Source organism: Muntiacus reevesi, chromosome 14, assembly GCF_963930625.1.
Source record: "Muntiacus reevesi chromosome 14, mMunRee1.1, whole genome shotgun sequence".
Classification (NCBI taxonomy): Eukaryota; Metazoa; Chordata; class Mammalia; order Artiodactyla; family Cervidae; genus Muntiacus; species Muntiacus reevesi.
The window spans coordinates 65,790,096-65,812,565 of record NC_089262.1 but is presented as its reverse complement, the minus strand read 5'-3'; the positions used below and the strand labels follow the sequence as shown (position 1 = coordinate 65,812,565).

At 54.0% G+C, this 22,470-nt stretch overlaps 1 protein-coding gene across 2 annotated transcripts in view; it reads right to left on the bottom strand.

Moving 5' to 3' along the window:
* Positions 1-22,470, bottom strand: part of LCP2 (lymphocyte cytosolic protein 2) — a 55,362-nt gene that overhangs the window by 8,959 nt on the left and 23,933 nt on the right. Inside the window, exons 8-15 of one of the 2 annotated variants that reach the window (XM_065905264.1) lie at positions 12,414-12,508; positions 10,071-10,140; positions 9,894-9,977; positions 6,268-6,293; positions 6,139-6,158; positions 5,939-6,046; positions 4,303-4,346; positions 1,149-1,278 (exon numbers count right to left, since the gene is read on the bottom strand). In XM_065905264.1, coding sequence (XP_065761336.1) covers positions 1,149-1,278; positions 4,303-4,346; positions 5,939-6,046; positions 6,139-6,158; positions 6,268-6,293; positions 9,894-9,977; positions 10,071-10,140; positions 12,414-12,508 — 577 coding nt within the window. The remainder of the gene's footprint in view (positions 1-1,148; positions 1,279-4,302; positions 4,347-5,938; positions 6,047-6,138; positions 6,159-6,267; positions 6,294-9,893; positions 9,978-10,070; positions 10,141-12,413; positions 12,509-22,470) is intronic. The other variant, XM_065905265.1, reaches the window with a different exon arrangement.

The window sequence follows — 22,470 nt, the reverse complement described above, 5'->3', positions numbered from 1 at the left end:
AAAAGGAAGCAGCAGTCTGAGGACTCTGAGCCTGGAGCACGACAGACGTTCTCTGGGAGAACGCTTCTCTTTCCGTTAGGAAAATATATTCCATGGGCATGTCGTTAGGGATGGTGAATCCGCGGGGCCTGGTGATCTACACAGAGTGGGGAGGGTGTGAGAAACAGAGGGCTCGGCCGTGCTGCAGCAGGCGGAAAGTGCATCTGCGGGGACAGTGGCGGGGAGGCCCTGAAACTCTGTCTGCTCCACGCTGAGCGGCATTTTCCCCACCCTTTAGGCCAAACTTTCTATAGGCCTGCTCTGTTAGGAAATCTCGTGCGAGTGGTGTTTCGGAAGAACGAAGGATAGGGCTGGGCTGAGGGTGGGATGAGGTGGAATAAGAAAGTGGCAGACGTGGCAGAAGAAGAAAAACAACCAGAAGAGTGAGAAGAAGAAGCAGAAAATCAGAGCAAGAGGCACCCGGGGTACATGAAAAAAACTGGGAATCCTTCCAGATATCTAGCAGACCGGAAGGACCTTGCTGGTGGGTGAGTTTCCTTCCATCCTCAGGGGAGGGAGTAGGCCTCTCCCTTTGGGTAGTAAAGGAAAAGAGGAGCCCAAAGGCTGGTGGGTGAACCCTCGGGGGTGCCAGGAGACAGCCTGAGGGCTTATTTATGAGACATGCCCTGAGTCTTCCTCCTGTCTCTACCTCCTCACGGGCCCTGAGAAACACTCTTGCTACTGAGAAAACAGACCTGCTGGGGACAGAGCCCGTACACTGACTACTCCATGTCTGCTAAGTGAAGGTGCAATGGATGGGTATTCCCATCCAAGATGGAGGGTGAACTCCAAGTAACTAATTGGGCTTCTTGAGTGTTTGTTTCTTTGTTTTTAACCTACAGAGTTAAAACATTCCCTGCTTCCTGCCAAAGAGTCCATTCTGTCTGGGCCATGACATTCTCCCCAGGCACAGCACTCAGGACAGCAGTGAGTTACATGTGCATTTGTGCATTCTTCATGCTCAGTTTGGCTTTCTTTCTTAAGACCCAAAATGTTCTGACCCTAAGACTGGTGGCTTATTTCTTTTTTCCTCAACCCAGCTGACATTAGCTCAATATCAGCGGCCCCAGACGTCATGCTAGGTCAGAACTGAATGGTTCAGCACACACCTTTCTGGGAAGCCTCCAGATGAGTGAGTTAATGGGAGGGAGTTCTTGGACGATGGCTTCGTAGATCTTGAAGGGAAGGTGTTGGAGGTCATGGGGAGAGGTGATGGCTGGGGCGGAAGTCTTTGATGTACTTCAGAGGAAAAGAAAAAGGAAAGATTGTCAGAATCCAAGGGTCACAGGAACATACATCCCCAAACTACTCCCTGGTTAGAAACAGCTAGTGTAAACGGAGACACAAAAATTCAAAAGATCAAATGTCATTAGGAGGTGGTGGGGTGGATGCCCACCCCACAAAGTTTTTCTCGTGATTTACCACCTCAGAACACAGGTTCAAATGTTGCCATTCCGCATCATTCTCCATAGTACACTGTTTTTTTTCATTTTTGAAATGTTAACTTGGCAGAAAATTGTCAGTTAGAAACCATATGAATTTCAGAAATGATTCACAAGTTTTTTTTTTTTAATGAAAGACAAATTTTATGCTATGTCATTCTTATATGGTAAGTAATCCTTTACCCAAATGCATTAGAGAGCTTAAATACTGGAATGCTGTCTATCATACTGTACGTGTGATTTTCAATTTTGCTGTACTTAGTAAGTATTAATAATTTGCACTGTTATGCATGAACTTAGCAGTTCTCTTTGGTAATCCAGCCAAGTAATTCCATTTTATTATAGTTATACAGTATACCAACTGGCCTACACATGCTTAATACTAATTTTACAATTATAATGGATTCTACAGAGTATCTATACTAACTAATTCCATCTGAATCCCTGAGCAGAAAACTAAAGGAAAGGTTACAAGTCGTAAGAAAGTCTTTCTAAACATACCATCATCTTCATCCTGGTAAGGGGGAGAAAAAAAGAGATAGTAATTTATCATCAAAACACAATTTCTCAAAGAAAATGCATTTCTCAATCATAGAAATGCCTCTGTTTTCTTTCTTTAGCAGTTGTGTGTCTGCACAATAAAGGTACTGTGGAGAACGGCAGAACTTGCTAAATAATTTATCATTCCTTAATACAAATAATCATTTAAAGAAATTCCGATCTGAAACAGTCTTCATATACATAAATAGGTTCTGAAGTGTCTAAACGGGCCTAGAGATACTAATAATGATGATATCTACTATGTCTCCCAAAGATTCATATGCAATATTTCATCCAATTCTTCAAGCAACTCTTCAAGAATTTAACATTTTCATTTTACAAATGAAAACACGCTGCCCAGGAAGCACGCCTAACTTGCCAAGGGTTACAGAAATTGACTCACACCTTATCCCTCTGACCCAAAGCTTAACCTCCTCTGGGTCTTTGCTTTGCACTGACCACTCTGGTTCAAAACACTGCAGCCTTGTTCCTCTGTCACCAGGTCGTGTCTGACTCTTCACGACAACCATGGACTGCAGCACGCCAGGCTTCCCTGCCCCTCACCATCTCCCGGAGCTTGTCCAAGTTTATACTGCCTTACTGATTTGAAAATAGCTTCCAAGGTGTGTCCACTCGGTTCAGCACATTTATCTTTAGGACAGCCCTCTGAAATAGATGAGGGAGGGGGCTCTATGTTCTACTCCTTAGATAGGAAATGATGTTCAGAGAGGCAAAAATAATTTTGCCATTGACTAGTAGACCAGAATTGTCAACCTGGACTTGTTAGGCTAGGACAGTAGTGATGAACAAGCACCTTCCTCAAGTGTTGTTGTGAGGATTAAATTAGTTACTACTTGTGCCTGGTATATTTGAGTGCTCAATAAAATTTTGTTATCCTTAGTCCTACCACTGAGATGAGGCCAGATGGATCATAGCCAGAATCACTCATCCAGGTTGGCCAACTGGGAATGAATCCTAGCAAAGGGCAGGATAAATACATGCACATGGACTTAGGGAATCCCCAAAATGAAACTGGTCTTTGACACTGCTGCAGCCATGTCTCCTCTGGTCCAAAATATAAGATTTTTAGATTCTCATGACAACAAGTGTCAATCCTTCCAGAGATAGGGATCCTTGGGAATATGATAGTATCCTCATTTTCAACCTTCTCTCCTCTTTGTCCCTACGGCTCTGAAACCAGACTGCTGTCCTCACTCTTCCCACAGGCTCCATGGGCGCTGCCACCCACCTGCCTTAGTCAGGACATTCCTGAGGCTGAAGGGCACTGAGCTTTTCCTCGGGGTGACTACCCTGTGTCTTCCCCATCATTCAGTGACCACATCACTAAGAAGTCACACTTAGCTCTTCAACCCTTATACATCACTTTCTTCGCCTCTCCTCTGTAGCTCATCCTGTGATCATATGCCCCTTAGCACACTGGAGCATATCCATTACATCTTATATCTTAGCACTTCATCTGCACATATCTCCATCATGTCTTAGCACTTCATCAGAATAAGCACGCCATTTAGCATAGAGCTATGAAACACCAGGCACCTATGGACTGAGCCCTTGAACATGCACGGGCAGTTTACAGTACAGAGGAAGTCAGACAGAGCTGGCTTTCAATCCTGGCTATCTCCCAGCTGTGCAACTTGCAATGAGTATCTTACCCTTCTAAACTTCAATTTCTTATTAGTGAAAGAGAAACAATGACGCCTCCTAGCGATAGTCAATGCAAAGAAAATGTAAAGTTGGCGTGACTAACTGTGTTGGTCCTCATTTACCTAAGATTGATGAAGTTCTTGGGACATGAGACTTTCATTGCTAAAACTGAGCAGTCCTAGGCAAACAGTCAGTCAAAAGCAGCTAGATTGGCAACATGTACACAATATACATTCCATAAACACTTTTTCTTAGGCCATAGAGGTATTTAAGGGGAAAACAGAGGCCTAAGAGACTTTCTGGGAGGCCCAGACTCTGGAGCATCCCTTACTTTATCCTCCCTTCTACCTACTTGCCACTCCCCTTGCTCACTACCGCCTGGTAATGGGGTTGCATTTAACCCAGCCTCCCTAGGAACCTTCAGAGGGACAGGAGCTAAGCCATGCAGCATTTGGGGCAGGAGGGAAAGCTGGAGACCCCAAAAGACACCAGTGTTCAGGAGGCTACTGTGCATAGGCCTGGCTTCTAGCACCGGACTTCAGTGAAGGCTAAGACAGAGCCTCGACCTCTGCAGAGTCTACGCTGGTCTCCCTGGGCCAAGCATTCACCAAATGACATTCTGTACTTACATTTTCTCTTCTCTCTGGTCCCCGCATATGCCTGAAATGAATCAGGACAAAGAAAAAGAACTGAGCATAAAGAGTTTCAAAGAATATAAACAGTTTCACTTAATCTAATATTGAGAAATCAAACCCACTGAGCTGTAACAAAATGGGAAGCAAAAAAAAAAAACCCCAAAACACCCAGCAGAAAAGCAGGGGAGAGGGAGGCTTGATGACTCAATGTTCTGTCATTATTGTAAGCTGAGCTAGGCAAACCTCTATTCTGTTTAGCAACTGCAGCAAATAATTACATTAAAGGAAAAAGGTTTAGTCAGCAAACTCTTTCAGTTCAGTTCAGTTCAGTCGCTCAGTCGTGTCCAACTCTTTGCGACCCCATGAATCGCAGCATGCCAGGCCTCCCTGTCCATCACAAACTCCCGGAGTTTACTAGTAGCTATTAAATTTCACTGAGTGGATGTTTCGCCAAGCAAATATAAGCATTTGAGGAAACATTCTCCTTGCTGATGTTTGAGAACAGCCATCGTGGGGCTCACCCTTGGTGTGAAGGAAAGACAGCTGGGAAAAGCTGCTGCTTTGGTCCCTTTTCCAGAGGCACAAACTGGCCAGGCAGATGTGGTGGTGGTGGCCTTAGACCCATGGTGGGCAGCAGCCTTTATGGGGTCACATCGTGTCCTCACAGAGAGGGCCTGAGGAGGACAGTTTGCTGGCAATTTGCCTCCTGATCAGTGATTCACATGATCTCATCTTGTTTATTTAAAACTTTGCTATTTTGTTCACTATGATATTTTTGACATACATTTTGATTTTTTAGAATATACCATTAAAACATTAACTCAGTTGCTAAGGTTTTACCTGTGCACCCTAGCCCTGGCCCTGATTTCACCCTCACATTAGCCAAGCAAGGGTCATAATTTTGAATCCTGGTTGCACAGATGAGGTTGATGGAAGCCTTGGTTTTGTCCTTAGTAGAGAGCAGAATTGGGCCTACCCCAGCGATGTTTGTGCCATTTGGTTAATAGGTCCCCAGAGACTGCATAGTAAAGTTAGAAATGTTAGAGCTGACAGGTGCTCTGCCACTATAAAATGAGGTTGAGCAGTGAGGAAGCTGCTTACAGAGACCTCAAAGCGGCCACAGTGATGTCCTCTCCACTGCCTGCATGGTTATAAAATGGTAGGTGCAGGGCTGCGCCTTGTGGTGGAAGGAAAAGTCAACCAAAATCAGACTAGTTGAGAAGGTCTCCACAAATGGTGTTCTTCCTGTGCTGCAGAGGAACCATCTGTTTACGCCTCTCTACTAGATCACCTTGTCCTATAAAGTGACCCAGGTGCTCTACATCCAGCCTGAGAAGCCTGAACACCCCTCAACTCCCAGCGACACAACGAGTCCACTCCTACCCAGGGGCGCCATGGTCTTGGGCCCCTGCATGGAGCTAACTGACACGAGGCAGGAGTTCACATCAGTGAACTAACTAACGCAGAAGAACATGTCTTCTGCGCCGCAGCCCAAGCAGCAGGAGACGCTTACCTTGGCACGCCAGCCCTTCTGCGCCACAGCCCAAGCAGCAGGAGATGCTTACCTTGGCGCGTCAGCCCTTCTGTGCCACAGCCCAAGCAGCAGGAGACGCTTACCTTGGCACAGGCGGCTTCTTCCCTGGCAGGGGGCTGCCTCTGTCCTGCCTCTCCGTGGCTGGTGGTAACGGGGGCTTTGGTATCTTGGGCAGATGCTCCCCAGGAGGCCTGCAGTGTTGAGAGAAAGGATGGATGAGAAACAAACTAGAGTCATACAGCACATGCCCTGTACCAACACACAGGTACCCAGAGTCACTCACCTTCCCCCTAGGACCGAGGGCTGCAAGGCAAGAGGGAAGATATGTGAGCATTCTCGGCACTTTCCACAGAACAAAGACAAGACACAAAACAGAGAAAAAGCAAACAAAACAAAACAGGAGAAACCTCACCTTGTCAGAAATCACTGGTTTCTTTCCTGTAAATGACAAACAGCCAATAAGCCTTGAATGTAACAGCTAAGCTTTGAAACTTTTGAGGAAACTGAATCCCAGCAGCTAGGAGGGATAATTGGGTTTAAGCATTGAGGAATCATGGGCTTCCCCGGTGGCGCTAGTGGTAAAAAACCTGCCTGCCAATGCAGGAGACCTAAGAGACTCGGGTTTGATCCCTGGGACAGAAAGATCCCCTGGAGCAGGGAATGGCAACCCACTCCAGTGTTCTTGCCTCAAGAATCCCACGGACAGGAATCTGGCAGGCTACCGTCCATAGGGTCACAAAGAGTCGGGCACAACTGAAGTGATTTAACACACACAACATGTTGAGGAATCATAGGCTTTAGACCTGGAGGGTCCCTTACAAGAGCACCTAATTTTATAGTCTCAGACAAATTAAGTGACTTCACCCAAGCGTAACACAGTGTTGTGTACATGCAAGCAGTATTGTGAATTCTAAGCTTCTTTCCAAAATGTTTTAATATAATTGATGCTGAAAAGGATTAATGCTTCTTAAAATTTTTTGCCTCTTTCATTGGCTAAGAGCTGCTTTGTACAGCCTAAGTTTATTTGCACATCTGAAATAAACTCATTTGCCACAGAGGGGTCAATCTTCCTTTCAGTCCTGTGGTACACTTGCCATTGCATAAGGTATTGCATTTAGTTCCTGAAAAAATTTTAATTTGGGATTCAGAGTTTCAGGAGATTCTTCCGGTGGGCTGCAAATCATTTTGCATTGGCTTTTGTTTTTCTTTTTCTTTCTTGTCTCCCTCTCTTTCCCTCCTGCCCTCCCTTCCTTTTCTTCTTTTACTTTTCTCTTGTAACAGATGACATGTAGGCTTCCTGAAGAAATGCTAGGTGTACCTGAGAACTGTGCATTGCGAAGTCATTCAAAACAGTGTATTTTTTCTTCCGTCCGAAGTTCCCCAGAGTAATACCCTATGTCTTCAGTGTAATAAAAGCACTAGCTAACTGGGTTCAGTCAGGTTTTAGATGCAATGATTTTGTGCATGATTAGATGTATGATTTTGAGCAAGTTACTTAAAATTTTTGAGTCTCAATTTCCTCACCTGTAAAATGGGAATTATATGTTAAACTGCGTAGGTCTGCTTTAAGGATCAGGTGACAATATATATGCAGGGCCAGCAATGACCTGTGGGTGCTGAGAATTGTTAGATAGCTCCTCTTTCTTCCCCTCCATCCACCTCCCAGCTCAATCAGCACCCTGTGCGAGTGGTGATACATCTACCTGGAGCAGCATTTTTGAGACACAATTTATTCCTTAAAGACTGAGTACAGGTCCAGCCCATAATATGTCCTAAGACTCTTGTCTCACTGTGAAGAACTGACTACCTATGAGTAGTTTGGATGGTATAAAAATGTTCATTACTTATAAAATTTTGGTTTGATATGGAAACCCTACTTTAGAGGGATACCCGGGAAACAGATTTATATCATTAGGCCTGAATAGATTTTCTGAAAAACGTCTGCAGGTTTATGCATATTCCCAGGGCATGTTAGGAGCCTCCTAATAAAAGTCTGAGCATTTTAAGAGGTTAATTTTCCCAAAGCATCATGGATAAGGGGTTCAAGAGTAGAGCTAGTACTGTCAAGAAAAGGTGTCTTTCAAAAGAAACCTAAATAAAAACAAAAATATTTTTAAAGGGTACCTTTTGTACAGGAAGTGATCCTGAAAGATTTGACATCAATATTACAATTTTCTGACACTTTGGCTCATGGTAGCAAGCAGGGCTGGAGTCTGAACTCCAGTCTCTCTCTTCATCTTCATCTAATGTGTCCAGCCCTCTGCCACAGGCCATTTTAAACTCAGATAGTTGACATAGCTTGGCATGAACCAGCAGAGCTACGACGCAGTTCAGGGAAACTGTAGCAAGCATAGCATCAAATCCAAGAACTGACATTTTGCCTACAGAAGAGGAGACAGGCCACAAAGGCTAAATGCCTTGCTCACTATATAGCTAAAGAAGGGCTAGGGTAGGGCTGGATTCCAGGTTCCTTATCCCTCAAGGCTCAGAACTCCTTCACCGGAGCTCCCCCGCAAGGAAAGTCCAGGATCTGTAACTGCAGCAAGACGTGGTAGAGCAGGGCATCCACTTTGAAGTCAGAAAAGACTTGGGTTCAAATCCAAGTTGAATTCAAATCTTGCACCTAGTTCTGCAATTTTGGGAAATTAACTCAACCTCTCTGAACCTCAGCTTTATCATCTGCAAAGTGGGGGTGATAATACACCCCCCTTTGTGGGCCTGGGGTGAGGATTAGAGACAATGTAGAAGTAACTCTCCATATCATGGATTCCATACCCACCAACCTCAGATCAAAAATATTTGGGAAGAATAATTCCAGAAAGGTCTAAAAAGCAAAACTTGAATTTGCCATGTACTGGCAGCCATGTATGTGTATTTATGTTGTATTTACAACCACATACATAGCATTTATATTGTATTGGGTATTATGCGTAATCTAGAGATGATTTAAAGTTCATGGAAGGATATACAGAAGTTATATGAAAATACGACACCATTTTATATAAGGGACTTGGGTATCCCTGGATTTTCATATCCACAGGGATCCTGGAATCAGTCCCCCCTGAAGACACCCAGAGATAACTTATCTGTGGTGGCTAAAGCACGTGCCCCATAGTAGGTGCTCAATACACTGTAGCCAAGTTTTAGAACTGAGTTAAAATAGCTTTAAGTGGAGGTAGCTGCCACCCAAGAACGCTCTGAATCAATTCTGGAGGAAAGGACTGTAGCACACCCACAGTTTGGTCAATGAAGCATGCAACAGAAGACGACTCTGACATTTGAAAAGCACCTTAGAGTTTCACAAAGTATTTTCTCATTATAGAGCATCCACCTTATACATAAGGAGACAGCTCTGAAAAAGCAACATCCCTGTGGTCAGTGAGCTGCTCAGGAGGCAGCAAACAGCTCTCCCTGGCCTCTGCCTCTTAGCCCAGATGCTTCCCCATCGTCCTTCAGGAGGACCATGTGATGGGCGTGTGTGCACAAATGGAGCCCCGTGGAGAAGCAAGCCCAGCACAGGGTGAAGGACAGGAGCTCTGAGCTTGGGTCTCCACCCCCATCACCTGGCATCTGAGTGACCTTGGGAAGTTACCTCTTCATGTCTCAGTTTCCTCCTCTGTACAATGAGGCTGACTCTTAACAGTCCCCTTTCCATAGGGTTGTGGCGGCAGTTAAATGAGGTGGTGCCCATGAGAAGCACGCAGTAAGCACGCATTAATGTCGGCCACTATTGTTTTTGTGTTGCTAGTCTCTTGATCATGTCCAACTCTTTGTGACCCTATGGACTGTAGTCCACCAGGCTCCTCTGTCCATGGAATTCTCCAGGCAAGAATACTAGAGTGGGTAGCCATTCCCTTCTCCCGGGGATCTTCCTGACCCAGAGATGGCACCCAGATCTCCTGCATTGCAGGTGAATTCTTTACCAGCTGAGTCACCCGTCAGCCACTATTGTTGTTGTCATTGTTGTTATTCAGCTGCCAATCGGTGTCCAACTCTTTTGGCCACTATTACTGAGCAACAAATATGAAAGATACCAACCTAGTGTGAAGGGCTCTCTGTCAAATGGAACTAATGAACGATCTAGGGCTGGTTTCGTGCTTCTGTCTATGGAAGGAGCAGGGACTGGAAGGGAAAGAGACTGAAGTCAATTCACAGAGAAGAGCATTGGGCCGGGGAGGTGGGCAGGTGGGCAAGAGAGGGTGGCCCCATGCTCACGCTTGGCCGTTCTGTGGTTCCGACTTCTGCTCGGCTCCTCGTGGTTGGGCTGGGGTGGGGGCAGCGGCTGCTTTAACAGAAATCCACGTGTTAGGAAGCATTTCCCACCTGTCAGCAAGCCCTGAGAGCTTTATTCCCCTAATAGGTCCGAATCTGTTCACTTTTCTCCATCCCATGGACAGGTGCCTGTCCATGTCTCACGTGAACGGAGCCCCCTGCTCCACACTCTGAGAGAGCATCGTCTGCATGTCACTGCTCTGCCAAGCTTTCTCGTGGCTCCAATCACATCAGGGACAAAACTGAACCCACCATGGCCTGCAAGGCCCTGCCTGAGCTGACTCCTCCCACCGCCTTTGTGTGCCCCTCTCTCAGGGCCCACTGGGCTCTCACCCTAAGTACCTTCTTGCGGTTCCTGTAAAATCTCATGCTTGTGCATCTTCGGAATCTACGTGCTTGTATCCTCCTCTGCCTGGAATATTCTTTTCCCAGCTCTCACCACAACTGTCTCACACTGTCCAGCTCAACGTCGCCTCTCCACCCACCATCACGTCCCCTGGTCTCCTGTCTCCCTAACTACACATTACTACTCAAGTTACCCTGTTTATGCATCTCTTTACTTGCTGATTATTCATCTCCCCCAACCCAAATGAAAATTTTATGGAACAGGGACCTTATTTGTCTTGTTCATGCTCTATTCCCAGAACACTGCTGAGTGCTGCTGGAATGAATGAAATTCTGCAAAACCCATATGTAGATAAATTCAGCTCCATGAGCTCCCTTTGTAATAAAACTGCAAAAGCAGGAGGAAGCCATCTGTTCTTAGACAGCGTGTCCCAATGGTGGCGTGGCCTGGATTTTGAACTTTGGGGAAAATGCGTCCTCTGGGTCCCTTAGTCCTGAGACCTGGCATTCACCACGGCTGTCCGAGTGCTGCAGTCCCTTGTGGAAAGAGCACATTTCCAGCTGTGGACTCCTAAGCCTGAATTTCTCTGGGTCTCTTTGGATACAAGCAGACCTCGGAGATAATGGGGATTTGGTTCCAGACCACCACAATAAAGCAAAAATCAAAATAAGGCTAGTGAATAGAAAAATCATACATTTCTCTACGGCAGGATAATCGGACCAACTCAGAACTGAAACACATACAGTATGTGCCCATTTGTGATGGGCCTTTCCTACTGTGCAATATATATCTGCATTAAGCAGACCTCCTCAAGACAGGAGGATATAAACAAATTTGGGGGGAAATGGCCCCTTTCTTCTGACACCACCACTGTGAATTTTAAGTTTAGTATTTCTTTCTCATCCTGTCAGGGGGTTGCACTGACCTAAAGGCTTACTCTGCGTGCACACCTGGCCAAAACAGCTCTGATGAACTTTGTGTATAATGTTAACTTGTGAGTATGACACAGGGGTCTTTCTCTCAAAAACGTGTGAAACTGAATCTCTAGCTCCTGACTGGAGGAGCAGTTCTCAGCACTTCTGAGAGTCTGTCCCCCACGTTAGAATAAAATTATCTTTTAATCTTCTTAGTTTGATTGTTAATTGGATTTTCATCAACACTAGTCACATTTTTTTTTATTTCCCACTATGTATAAAAGCTACATTTATATTGGAATCTATTAAGTGTGTGATAGTATTAGGTTTAATAAAGCAATATACATATCTTAATTTTAAAATATTGCTTAAAAATGCTAACCATCATCTGGCAAGGCAGGGTTGTCACAGATCTTCAATTTATTAAAAACACAGTATCTGTGAAGCACAATAAAGCAAATGCAACAAAATGAGGTGTGCCTGTTACTTAATTAGATCCATGGAATCTGGAACTGTAAGCTTGAGGAAAGAGGAGCAGCGGGTTGCTGCCCCACTCCCTGGATTCATCACAGCACATTTTGGTCCCAAGCTTTCTGTCCATGGAATCTCAGGTGCCGGCCAGCAGGTGGTGCAAGTCTTTTCTCAGGAGAGAGAAGGCCTAGGACCCAAATACTAGCAGGGGTCATTTACTTATTCCTCTTAGAGTTTATTTTACAGTTTTCACTTACTTCAAAAGTGGGAAATAATAGCACAATGAATATTAGAAGGAAACTTTTTATTATATAAACAGTTTGTATCATTTATGATAAAGCGGAAATACCAGTGATAAATAGCACGATGCTGCGTATAAAAACCACTAGCATTTCACCCCCACAAAAGCCCACTGTACTTGGGTATGAGTTTCCCAGCCTGCATGTAATTTTTTCTTGCTGGCTGCAGTTGGATACAGATGTCTACAGTCTGTTCTGCCTGCAGAGGAAGTCATGGAGCAGACACAAGGTAGATAAGAGAAAGGATGGCGCCTACCTGGTGGGTCCGGCCGCCCGTGGGCAAAGGAGGGAGCGCGGTCGGCCTCTGTGGGGGCACCGGCGGCTGCTGCGCTTTCCCAGTGGGGGGGCGGTCTGTGGAAATAAAGGCATTCAAATGGAAGGAGAAATTCTGCACCTAGGTGAGTGGGGCCACCGACCCGGTGCATGGCCAGATGCATGGCAGAGATGTGCCCACACCTGGGTCGTTCAGGGTGGGGCACCCTTGGCCCCTTGCCTTCTCTGTGCCTGCCCGTTCATCTCACTCTTTTACTTGGAAGCATCTCTCACCTCATCTCTGGGGACTGAGCGTTTATCAGGGGTTTCGGTGATGAAGGCATTTAAAAAAAAAGCCTCTTGATAATGAACTCTGCCAGTACCAAGAGGGAGTGTTCTCAGACAAAATTGTAGAGAAGTAAACATACATGCCCCTACATATATGGGCATGTGTAGGTGCACGCACACGGTATACACGTGTACATGCCATGCAGACGCGCACACGCAGGCGCACCCGGCTGCCTGGGCAAGGCCAAGCCCACTGTCACGGCTCACGAGGATCCTGCACTAGGCCCCCCTCCCTCCCTCACTAGTGCTCTGCCTCGTCCTCCCTCCCACTTCCTCCTTCCTTAAAGGGAGGAGTCAGTCACCAGCTCCTGTTACCAAACCACAGGCTCCGAACTGAAACTCACATTGCTGATCCTCACAGACGCATCCCCGGGCAGGCTAACAGACTCACAGCGCTCCGCCTCTTTGACAGAGAAAGGCCAGGCCAGAACTCTGTGTATTCCTGCGTTTTGTGCCCTGGCCTATGTTGACTCAACCAGCCTCAGCCCTGGGGAGGCAGCGCTCCTCCACAGGGAATGGGCTCAGAGCTCAGGCGAGCCTGGCCTAGCCTCACACCTGCACACCCTCTCCAGTCATCTCCCAGCCCCCTGCCCTCACACCTGCACACCAACCAGCCGTCTCCCAGCCCCTCTGCCCTCACACCTGCACACCCTCCAGCCATATCCCAGCCCCTCTGCCCACACCTGCACACCCATCAGCCATCTCCCAGCCCCCTGCCCTCACACCTGCACACCCACCAGCCGTCTCCCAGCCCCTTTGCCCTCACACCTGCACACCCTCCAGCCATCTCCCAGCCCCTCTGCCCTCACACCTGCACACCCACCAGCCATCACTCAGCCCCTCTGCCCTCACACCTGCACACCCTCCAGCCGTCACTCAGCCCCTCTGCCCTCACACCTGCACACCCACCAGCCATCACTCAGCCCCTCTGCCCTCACACCTGCACACCCTCCAGCCATCACTCAGCCCCTCTGCCCTCACACCTGCACATCCTCCAGCCGACTCCCAGCCCCCTGCCCTCTCACCTGCACACCCTCCAGCCATCTCCCAGCCCCTCTGCCCTCACACCTGCACACCCACCAGCCATCTCCCAGCCCCTCTGCCCTCACACCGGCACACCCACCAGCCATCTCCCAGCTCCTCTGACCTCACACCTGCACACCCATCAGCCATCACTCAGCCCCTCTGCCCTCACACCTGCACACCCTCCAGCCGTCACTCAGCCCCTCTGCCCTCACACCTGCACACCCACCAGCCATCACTCAGCCCCTCTGCACTCACACCTGCACACCCATCAGCCAACTCCCAGCCCCTCTGCCCTCACACCTGCACACCCATCAGCCATCACTCAGCCCCTCTGCCCTCACACCTGCACACCCTCCAGCCGTCACTCAGCCCCTCTGCCCTCACACCTGCACACCCACCAGCCATCACTCAGCCCCTCTGCCCTCACACCTGCACACCCATCAGCCATCTCCCAGCCCCTCTGCCCTCACACCTGCACACCCTCTAGCCATCTCCCAGCCCCTCTGACCTCACACCTGCACACCCATCAGCCATCTCCCAGCCCCTCTGGCCTAACACCTGCACACCCACCAGCCGTCTCCCAGCCCCTCTGACCTCACACCTGCACACCCTCCAGCCATCTCCCAGCCCCTCTGCCCTCACACCTGCACACCCATCAGCCATCACTCAGCCCCTCTGCCCTCACACCTGCACACCCTCCAGCCGTCACTCAGCCCCTCTGCCCTCATACCTGCACACCCACCAGCCATCACTCAGCCCCTCTGCCCTCACACCTGCACACCCGCCAGCCATCTCCCAGCCCCTCTGCCCTCACACCTGCACACCCTCCAGCCATCTCTCAGCCCCTCTGCCCTCACACCTGCACACCCTCCAGCCATCGCCCAGCCCCTCTGCCCTCACACCTGCACACCCACCAGCCATCACTCAGCCCCTCTGCCCTCATATCTGCACACCCACCAGCCGTCTCACAGCCCCTCTGCCCTCACACTTGCACACTCTCCAGCCGTCACTCAGCCCCTCTGCCCTCACACCTGCACACCCACCAACCGTCACTCAGCCCCTCTGCCCTCACACCTGCACACCCTCCAGCCGTCACTCAGCCCCTCTGCCCTCACACCTGCACACCCACCAGCCGTCACTCAGCCCCTCTGCCCTCACATCTGCACACCCACCAGCCGTCTCACAGCCCCTCTGCCCTCACACCTGCACACCCATCAGCCATCTCCCAGCCCCCTGCCCTCACACCTGCACATCCGATCCAGCCATCTCCCAGCCCCCTGCCCTCACACCTGCACACCCTCCAGCCGTCTCCCAGCCCCCTGCCCTCACACCTGCACAGCCTCCAGCCATCTCCCAGCCCCCTGCCCTCACACCTGCACACCCTCCAGCCGTCTCCCAGCCCCTCTGCCCTCACACCTGCACACCCTGCAGCCATCACTCAGCCCCTCTGCCCTCACACCTGCACACCCTCCAGCCGTCACTCAGCCCCTCTGCCCTCACACCTGCACACCCTCCAGCCATCACTCAGCCCCTCTGCCCTCACACCTGCACACCCTCCAGCCGTCACTCAGCCCCTCTGCCCTCACACCTGCACACCCACCAGGCGTCTCCCTGCCCCTCTGCCCTCACACCTGCACACCCACCAGCCGTCACTCAGCCCCTCTGCCCTCACACCTGCACACCCTCCAGCCGTCACTCAGCCCCTCTGCCCTCACACCTGCACACCCTCCAGCCATCACTCAGCCCCTCTGCCCTCACACCGGCACAACCACCAGGCGTCTCCCTGCCCCTCTGCCCTCACACCTGCACACCCACCAGCCATCACTCAGCCCCTCTGCCCTCACACCTGCACACCCTCCAGCCGTCTCCCAGCCCCTCTCCCCTCACACCTGCACACCCTCCAGCCGTCACTCAGCCCCTCTGCCCTCACACCTGCACACCCAACAGCCGTCACTCAGCCCCTCTGACCTCACACCTGCACACCCACCAGCCGTCTCCCAGCCCCTCTGCCCTCACACCTGCACACCCTCCAGCCGTCACTCAGCCCCTCTGCCCTCACACCTGCACACCTCCCAGCTTCTCCCAGCCCCTCTGACCTCACACCTGCACACCCTCCAGCCGTCACTCAGCCCCTCTGCCCTCACACCTGCACACCCTCCAGCCATCACTCAGCCCCTCTGCCCTCACACCTGCACACCCTCCAGCCGTCACTCAGCCCCTCTGCCCTCACACCTGCACACCCTCCAGCCGTCTCCCAGCCCCTTTGACCTCACACATGCACACCCTCCAGCCGTCACTCAGCCCCTCTGTCCTCACACCTGCACACCCTCCAGCCGTCTCCCAGCCCCTTTGACCTCACACATGCACACCCTCCAGCCGTCACTCAGCCCCTCTGCCCTCACACCTGCACACCCTCCAGCCATCACTCAGCCCCTCTGCCCACACACATGCACACCCTCCAGCCGTCACTCAGCCCCTCTGCCCTCACACCTGCACACCCTCCAGCCGTCACTCAGCCCCTCTGCCCTCACACCTGCACACTCTCCAGCCGTCACTCAGCCCCTCTGACCTCACACCTGCACACCCTCCAGCCGTCACTCAGCCCCTCTGCCCTCACACCTGCACACCCTCCAGCCATCACTCAGCCCCTCTGCCCTCACACCTGCACACCCTCCAGCCGTCACTCAGCCCCTCTGCCCTCACACCTGCACACCCTCCAGCCATCACTCAGCCCCTCTGCCCTCACACCTGCACACCCACCAGCCGTCACTCTGCCCCTCTGCCCTCACACCTGCACACCTTCCAGCTGTCTCCCAGCCCCTCTGACCTCACACCTGCACACCCTCCAGCCGTCACTCAGCCCCTCTGCCCTCACACCTGCACACCCTCCAGTAGTCTCCCAGCCCCTCTGCCCTCACACCTGCACACCCTCCAGCCATCACTCAGCCCCTCTGCCCTCACACCTGCACATCCACCAGTCGTCTCCCAGCCCCTCTGCCCTCACACCTGCACACCCTGCAGCCATCACTCAGCCCCTCTGCCCTCACACCTGCACACCCTCCAGCCGTCACTCAGCCCCTCTGCCCTCACAGCTGCACACCTTCCAGCCGTCTCCCAGCCCTTCTGACCTCACACCTGCACACCCTCCAGCTGTCACTCAGCCCCTCTGCCCTCACACCTGCACACCCAACAGCCGTCACTCAGCCCCTCTGTCCTCACATCTGCACACCCACCAGCCGTCTCACAGCCCCTCTGCCCTCACACCTGCACACCCATCAGCCATCTCCCAGTCCCCTGCCCTCACACCTGCACATCCGCTCCAGCCATCTCCCAGCCCCCTGCCCTCACACCTGCACACCCTCCAGCCGTCTCCCAGCCCCCTGCCCTCACACCTGCACACCCGCCAGCCATCTCCCAGCCCCCTGCCCTCACACCTGCACACCCTCCAGCCGTCTCCCAGCCCCTCTGCCCTCACACCTGCACACCCTCCAGCCATCACTCAGCCCCTCTGCCCTCACACCTCCACACCCTCCAGCCGTCACTCAGCCCCTCTGCCCTCACACCTGCACACCCTCCAGCCGTCACTCAGCCCCTCTGCCCTCACACCTGCACACCCACCAGGCGTCTCCCTGCCCCTCTGCCCTCACACCTGCACACCCACCAGCCGTCACTCAGCCCCTCTGCCCTCACACCTGCACACCCTCCAGCCGTCACTCAGCCCCTCTGCCCTCACACCTGCACACCCTCCAGCCATCACTCAGCCCCTCTGCCCTCACACCGGCACACCCACCAGGCGTCTCCCTGCCCCTCTGCCCTCACACCTGCACACCCACCAGCCATCACTCAGCCCCTCTGCCCTCACACCTGCACACCCACCAGCCGTCACTCAGCCCCTCTGACCTCACACCTGCACACCCTCCAGCCGTCACTCAGCCCCTCTGCCCTCACACCTGCACACCCTCCAGCCGTCTCCCAGCCCCTTTGACCTCACACATGCACACCCTCCAGCCGTCACTCAGCCCCTCTGTCCTCACACCTGCACACCCTCCAGCCGTCTCCCAGCCCCTTTGACCTCACACATGCACACCCTCCAGCCGTCACTCAGCCCCTCTGCCCTCACACCTGCACACCCTCCAGCCATCACTCAGCCCCTCTGCCCACACACATGCACACCCTCCAGCCGTCACTCAGCCCCTCTGCCCTCACACCTGCACACCCTCCAGCCGTCACTCAGCCCCTCTGCCCTCACACCTGCACACTCTCCAGCCGTCACTCAGCCCCTCTGACCTCACACCTGCACACCCTCCAGCCGTCACTCAGCCCCTCTGCCCTCACACCTGCACACCCTCCAGCCATCACTCAGCCCCTCTGCCCTCACACCTGCACACCCTCCAGCCGTCACTCAGCCCCTCTGCCCTCACACCTGCACACCCTCCAGCCATCACTCAGCCCCTCTGCCCTCACACCTGCACACCCACCAGCCGTCACTCTGCCCCTCTGCCCTCACACCTGCACACCTTCCAGCTGTCTCCCAGCCCCTCTGACCTCACACCTGCACACCCTCCAGCCGTCACTCAGCCCCTCTGCCCTCACACCTGCACACCCTCCAGTAGTCTCCCAGCCCCTCTGCCCTCACACCTGCACACCCTCCAGCCATCACTCAGCCCCTCTGCCCTCACACCTGCACATCCACCAGTCGTCTCCCAGCCCCTCTGCCCTCACACCTGCACACCCTGCAGCCATCACTCAGCCCCTCTGCCCTCACACCTGCACACCCTCCAGCCGTCACTCAGCCCCTCTGCCCTCACAGCTGCACACCTTCCAGCCGTCTCCCAGCCCTTCTGACCTCACACCTGCACACCCTCCAGCTGTCAATCAGCCCCTCTGCCCTCACACCTGCACACCCAACAGCCGTCACTCAGCCCCTCTGTCCTCACATCTGCACACCCACCAGCCGTCTCACAGCCCCTCTGCCCTCACACCTGCACACCCATCAGCCATCTCCCAGTCCCCTGCCCTCACACCTGCACATCCGCTCCAGCCATCTCCCAGCCCCCTGCCCTCACACCTGCACACCCTCCAGCCGTCTCCCAGCCCCCTGCCCTCACACCTGCACACCCGCCAGCCATCTCCCAGCCCCCTGCCCTCACACCTGCACACCCTCCAGCCGTCTCCCAGCCCCTCTGCCCTCACACCTGCACACCCTCCAGCCATCACTCAGCCCCTCTGCCCTCACACCTCCACACCCTCCAGCCGTCACTCAGCCCCTCTGCCCTCACACCTGCACACCCTCCAGCCGTCACTCAGCCCCTCTGCCCTCACACCTGCACACCCACCAGGCGTCTCCCTGCCCCTCTGCCCTCACACCTGCACACCCACCAGCCGTCACTCAGCCCCTCTGCCCTCACACCTGCACACCCTCCAGCCGTCACTCAGCCCCTCTGCCCTCACACCTGCACACCCTCCAGCCATCACTCAGCCCCTCTGCCCTCACACCGGCACACCCACCAGGCGTCTCCCTGCCCCTCTGCCCTCACACCTGCACACCCACCAGCCATCACTCAGCCCCTCTGCCCTCACACCTGCACACCCACCAGCCGTCACTCAGCCCCTCTGACCTCACACCTGCACACCCTCCAGCCGTCACTCAGCCCCTCTGCCCTCACACCTGCACACCCTCCAGCCGTCTCTCAGCCCCTCTGCCCTCACACCTGCACACCCTCCAGCCGTCACTCAGCCCCTCTGCCCTCACACCTGCACACCCTCCAGCCGTCACTCAGCCCCTCTGCCCTCACACCTGCACACTCTCCAGCCGTCACTCAGCCCCTCTGACCTCACACCTGCACACCCTCCAGCCGTCACTCAGCCCCTCTGCCCTCACACCTGCACACCCTCCAGCCGTCACTCAGCCCCTCTGCCCTCACACCTGCACACCCTCCAGCCGTCACTCAGCCCCTCTGCCCTCACACCTGCACACCCTCCAGCCATCACTCAGCCCCTCTGCCCTCACACCTGCACACCCACCAGCCGTCACTCTGCCCCTCTGCCCTCACACCTGCACACCTTCCAGCTGTCTCCCAGCCCCTCTGACCTCACACCTGCACACCCTCCAGCCGTCACTCAGCCCCTCTGCCCTCACACCTGCACACCCTCCAGTAGTCTCCCAGCCCCTCTGCCCTCACACCTGCACACCCTCCAGCCATCACTCAGCCCCTCTGCCCTCACACCTGCACATCCACCAGTCGTCTCCCAGCCCCTCTGCCCTCACACCTGCACACCCTGCAGCCATCACTCAGCCCCTCTGCCCTCACACCTGCACACCCTCCAGCCGTCACTCAGCCCCTCTGCCCTCACAGCTGCACACCTTCCAGCCGTCTCCCAGCCCCTCTGACCTCACACCTGCACACCCTCCAGCTGTCACTCAGCCCCTCTGCCCTCACACCTGCACACCCAACAGCCGTCACTCAGCCCCTCTGTCCTCACATCTGCACACCCACCAGCCGTCTCACAGCCCCTCTGCCCTCACACCTGCACACCCATCAGCCATCTCCCAGTCCCCTGCCCTCACACCTGCACATCTGCTCCAGCCATCTCCCAGCCCCCTGCCCTCACACCTGCACACCCTCCAGCCGTCTCCCAGCCCCCTGCCCTCACACCTGTACACCCGCCAGCCATCTCCCAGCCCCCTGCCCTCACACCTGCACACCCTCCAGCCGTCTCCCAGCCCCTCTGCCCTCACACCTGCACACCCTGCAGCCATCACTCAGCCCCTCTGCCCTCACACCTCCACACCCTCCAGCCGTCACTCAGCCCCTCTGCCCTCACACCTGCACACCCTCCAGCCATCACTCAGCCCCTCTGCCCTCACACCTGCACACCCTCCAGCCGTCTCCCAGCCCCTCTGCCCTCACACCTGCACACCCTGCAGCCATCACTCAGCCCCTCTGCCCTCACACCTGCACACCCTCCAGCCGTCACTCAGCCCCTCTGACCTCACACCTGCACACACACCAGGCGTCTCCCTGCCCCTCTGCCCTCACACCTGCACACCCACCAGCCGTCACTCAGCCCCTCTGCCCTCACACCTGCACACCCTCCAGCCGTCACTCAGCCCCTCTGCCCTCACACCTGCACACCCTCCAGCCGTCTCCCAGCCCCTCTGCCCTCACACCTGCACACCCTCCAGCCGTCACTCGGCCCCTCTGCCCTCACACCTGCACACCCACCAGGCGTCTCCCTGCCCCTCTGCCCTCACACCTGCACACCCACCAGCCGTCACTCAGCCCCTCTGCCCTCACACCTGCACACCCTCCAGCCGTCTCCCAGCCCCTCTGCCCTCACACCTGCACACACTCCAGCCGTCACTCAGCCCCTCTGCCCTCACACCTGCACACCCACCAGCCGTCACTCAGCCCCTCTGACCTCACACCTGCACACCCAGCAGCCGTCTCCCAGCCCCTCTGCCCTCACACCTGCACACCCTCCAGCCGTCACTCAGCCCCTCTGCCCTCACACCTGCACACCCTCCAGCCGTCACTCAGCCCCTCTGCCCTCACACCTGCACACCCTCCAGCCGTCACTCAGCCCCTCTGCCCTCACACCTGCACACCCTCCAGCCGTCACTCAGCCCCTCTGCCCTCACACCTGCACACCCTCCAGCCGTCACTCAGCCCCTCTGCCCTCACACCTGCACACCCTCCAGCCGTCACTCAGCCCCTCTGCCCTCACACCTGCACACCCACCAGCCGTCACTCAGCCCCTCTGCCCTCACACCTGCACACCTTCCAGCTGTCTCCCAGCCCCTCTGACCTCACACCTGCACACCCTCCAGCCGTCACTCAGCCCCTCTGCCCTCACACCTGCACACCCTCCAGCCATCACTCAGCCCCTCTGCCCTCACACCTGCACACCCTCCAGCCGTCACTCAGCCCCTCTGCCCTCACACCTGCACACCCTCCAGCCGTCACTCAGCCCCTCTGCCCTCACACCTGCACACCCTCCAGCCGTCACTCAGCCCCTCTGCCCTCACACCTGCACACCCTCCACCCGTCACTCAGCTCCTCTGACCTCACACCTGCACACCCTCCAGCCGTCACTCAGCCCCTCTGCCCTCACACCTGCACACCCTCCAGCCGTCACTCAGCCCCTCTGCCCTCACACCTGCACACCCTCCAGCCATCACTCAGCCCCTCTGCCCTCACACCTGCACACCCTCCAGCCGTCACTCAGCTCCTCTGACCTCACACCTGCACACCCTCCAGCAGTCACTCAGCTCCTCTGACCTCACACCTGCACACCCTCCAGCAGTCACTCAGCTCCTCTGACCTCACACCTGCACACCCTCCAGCCGTCTCCCAGCCCCTCTGCCTTTCTTGCACCCTCAGAGCCTTTGCTCGACCATTGCTACGGTGCAGAGTGCTTTGCCTTTACACCTCCACCCCCACTTAGACAGTTCCTGCTCATCCTTTGAGTTGAAATTGAAATATCATGTTCTCAGAGAAGCAAGCCTTGACTAGGAATAGCCTCAGCCTTGTCTCCCACATGCGTCTCCCTGAGTATATATCATGGTTTAATTCAATCATTTCATTGCCTCACCGATTGAATTATGAATCCTTTAGGGTGAGGACTGTCTACTGTCTCATTCATTCTGTTTGCTCATCACTGGCGTGTATGGGACACTCAATGTC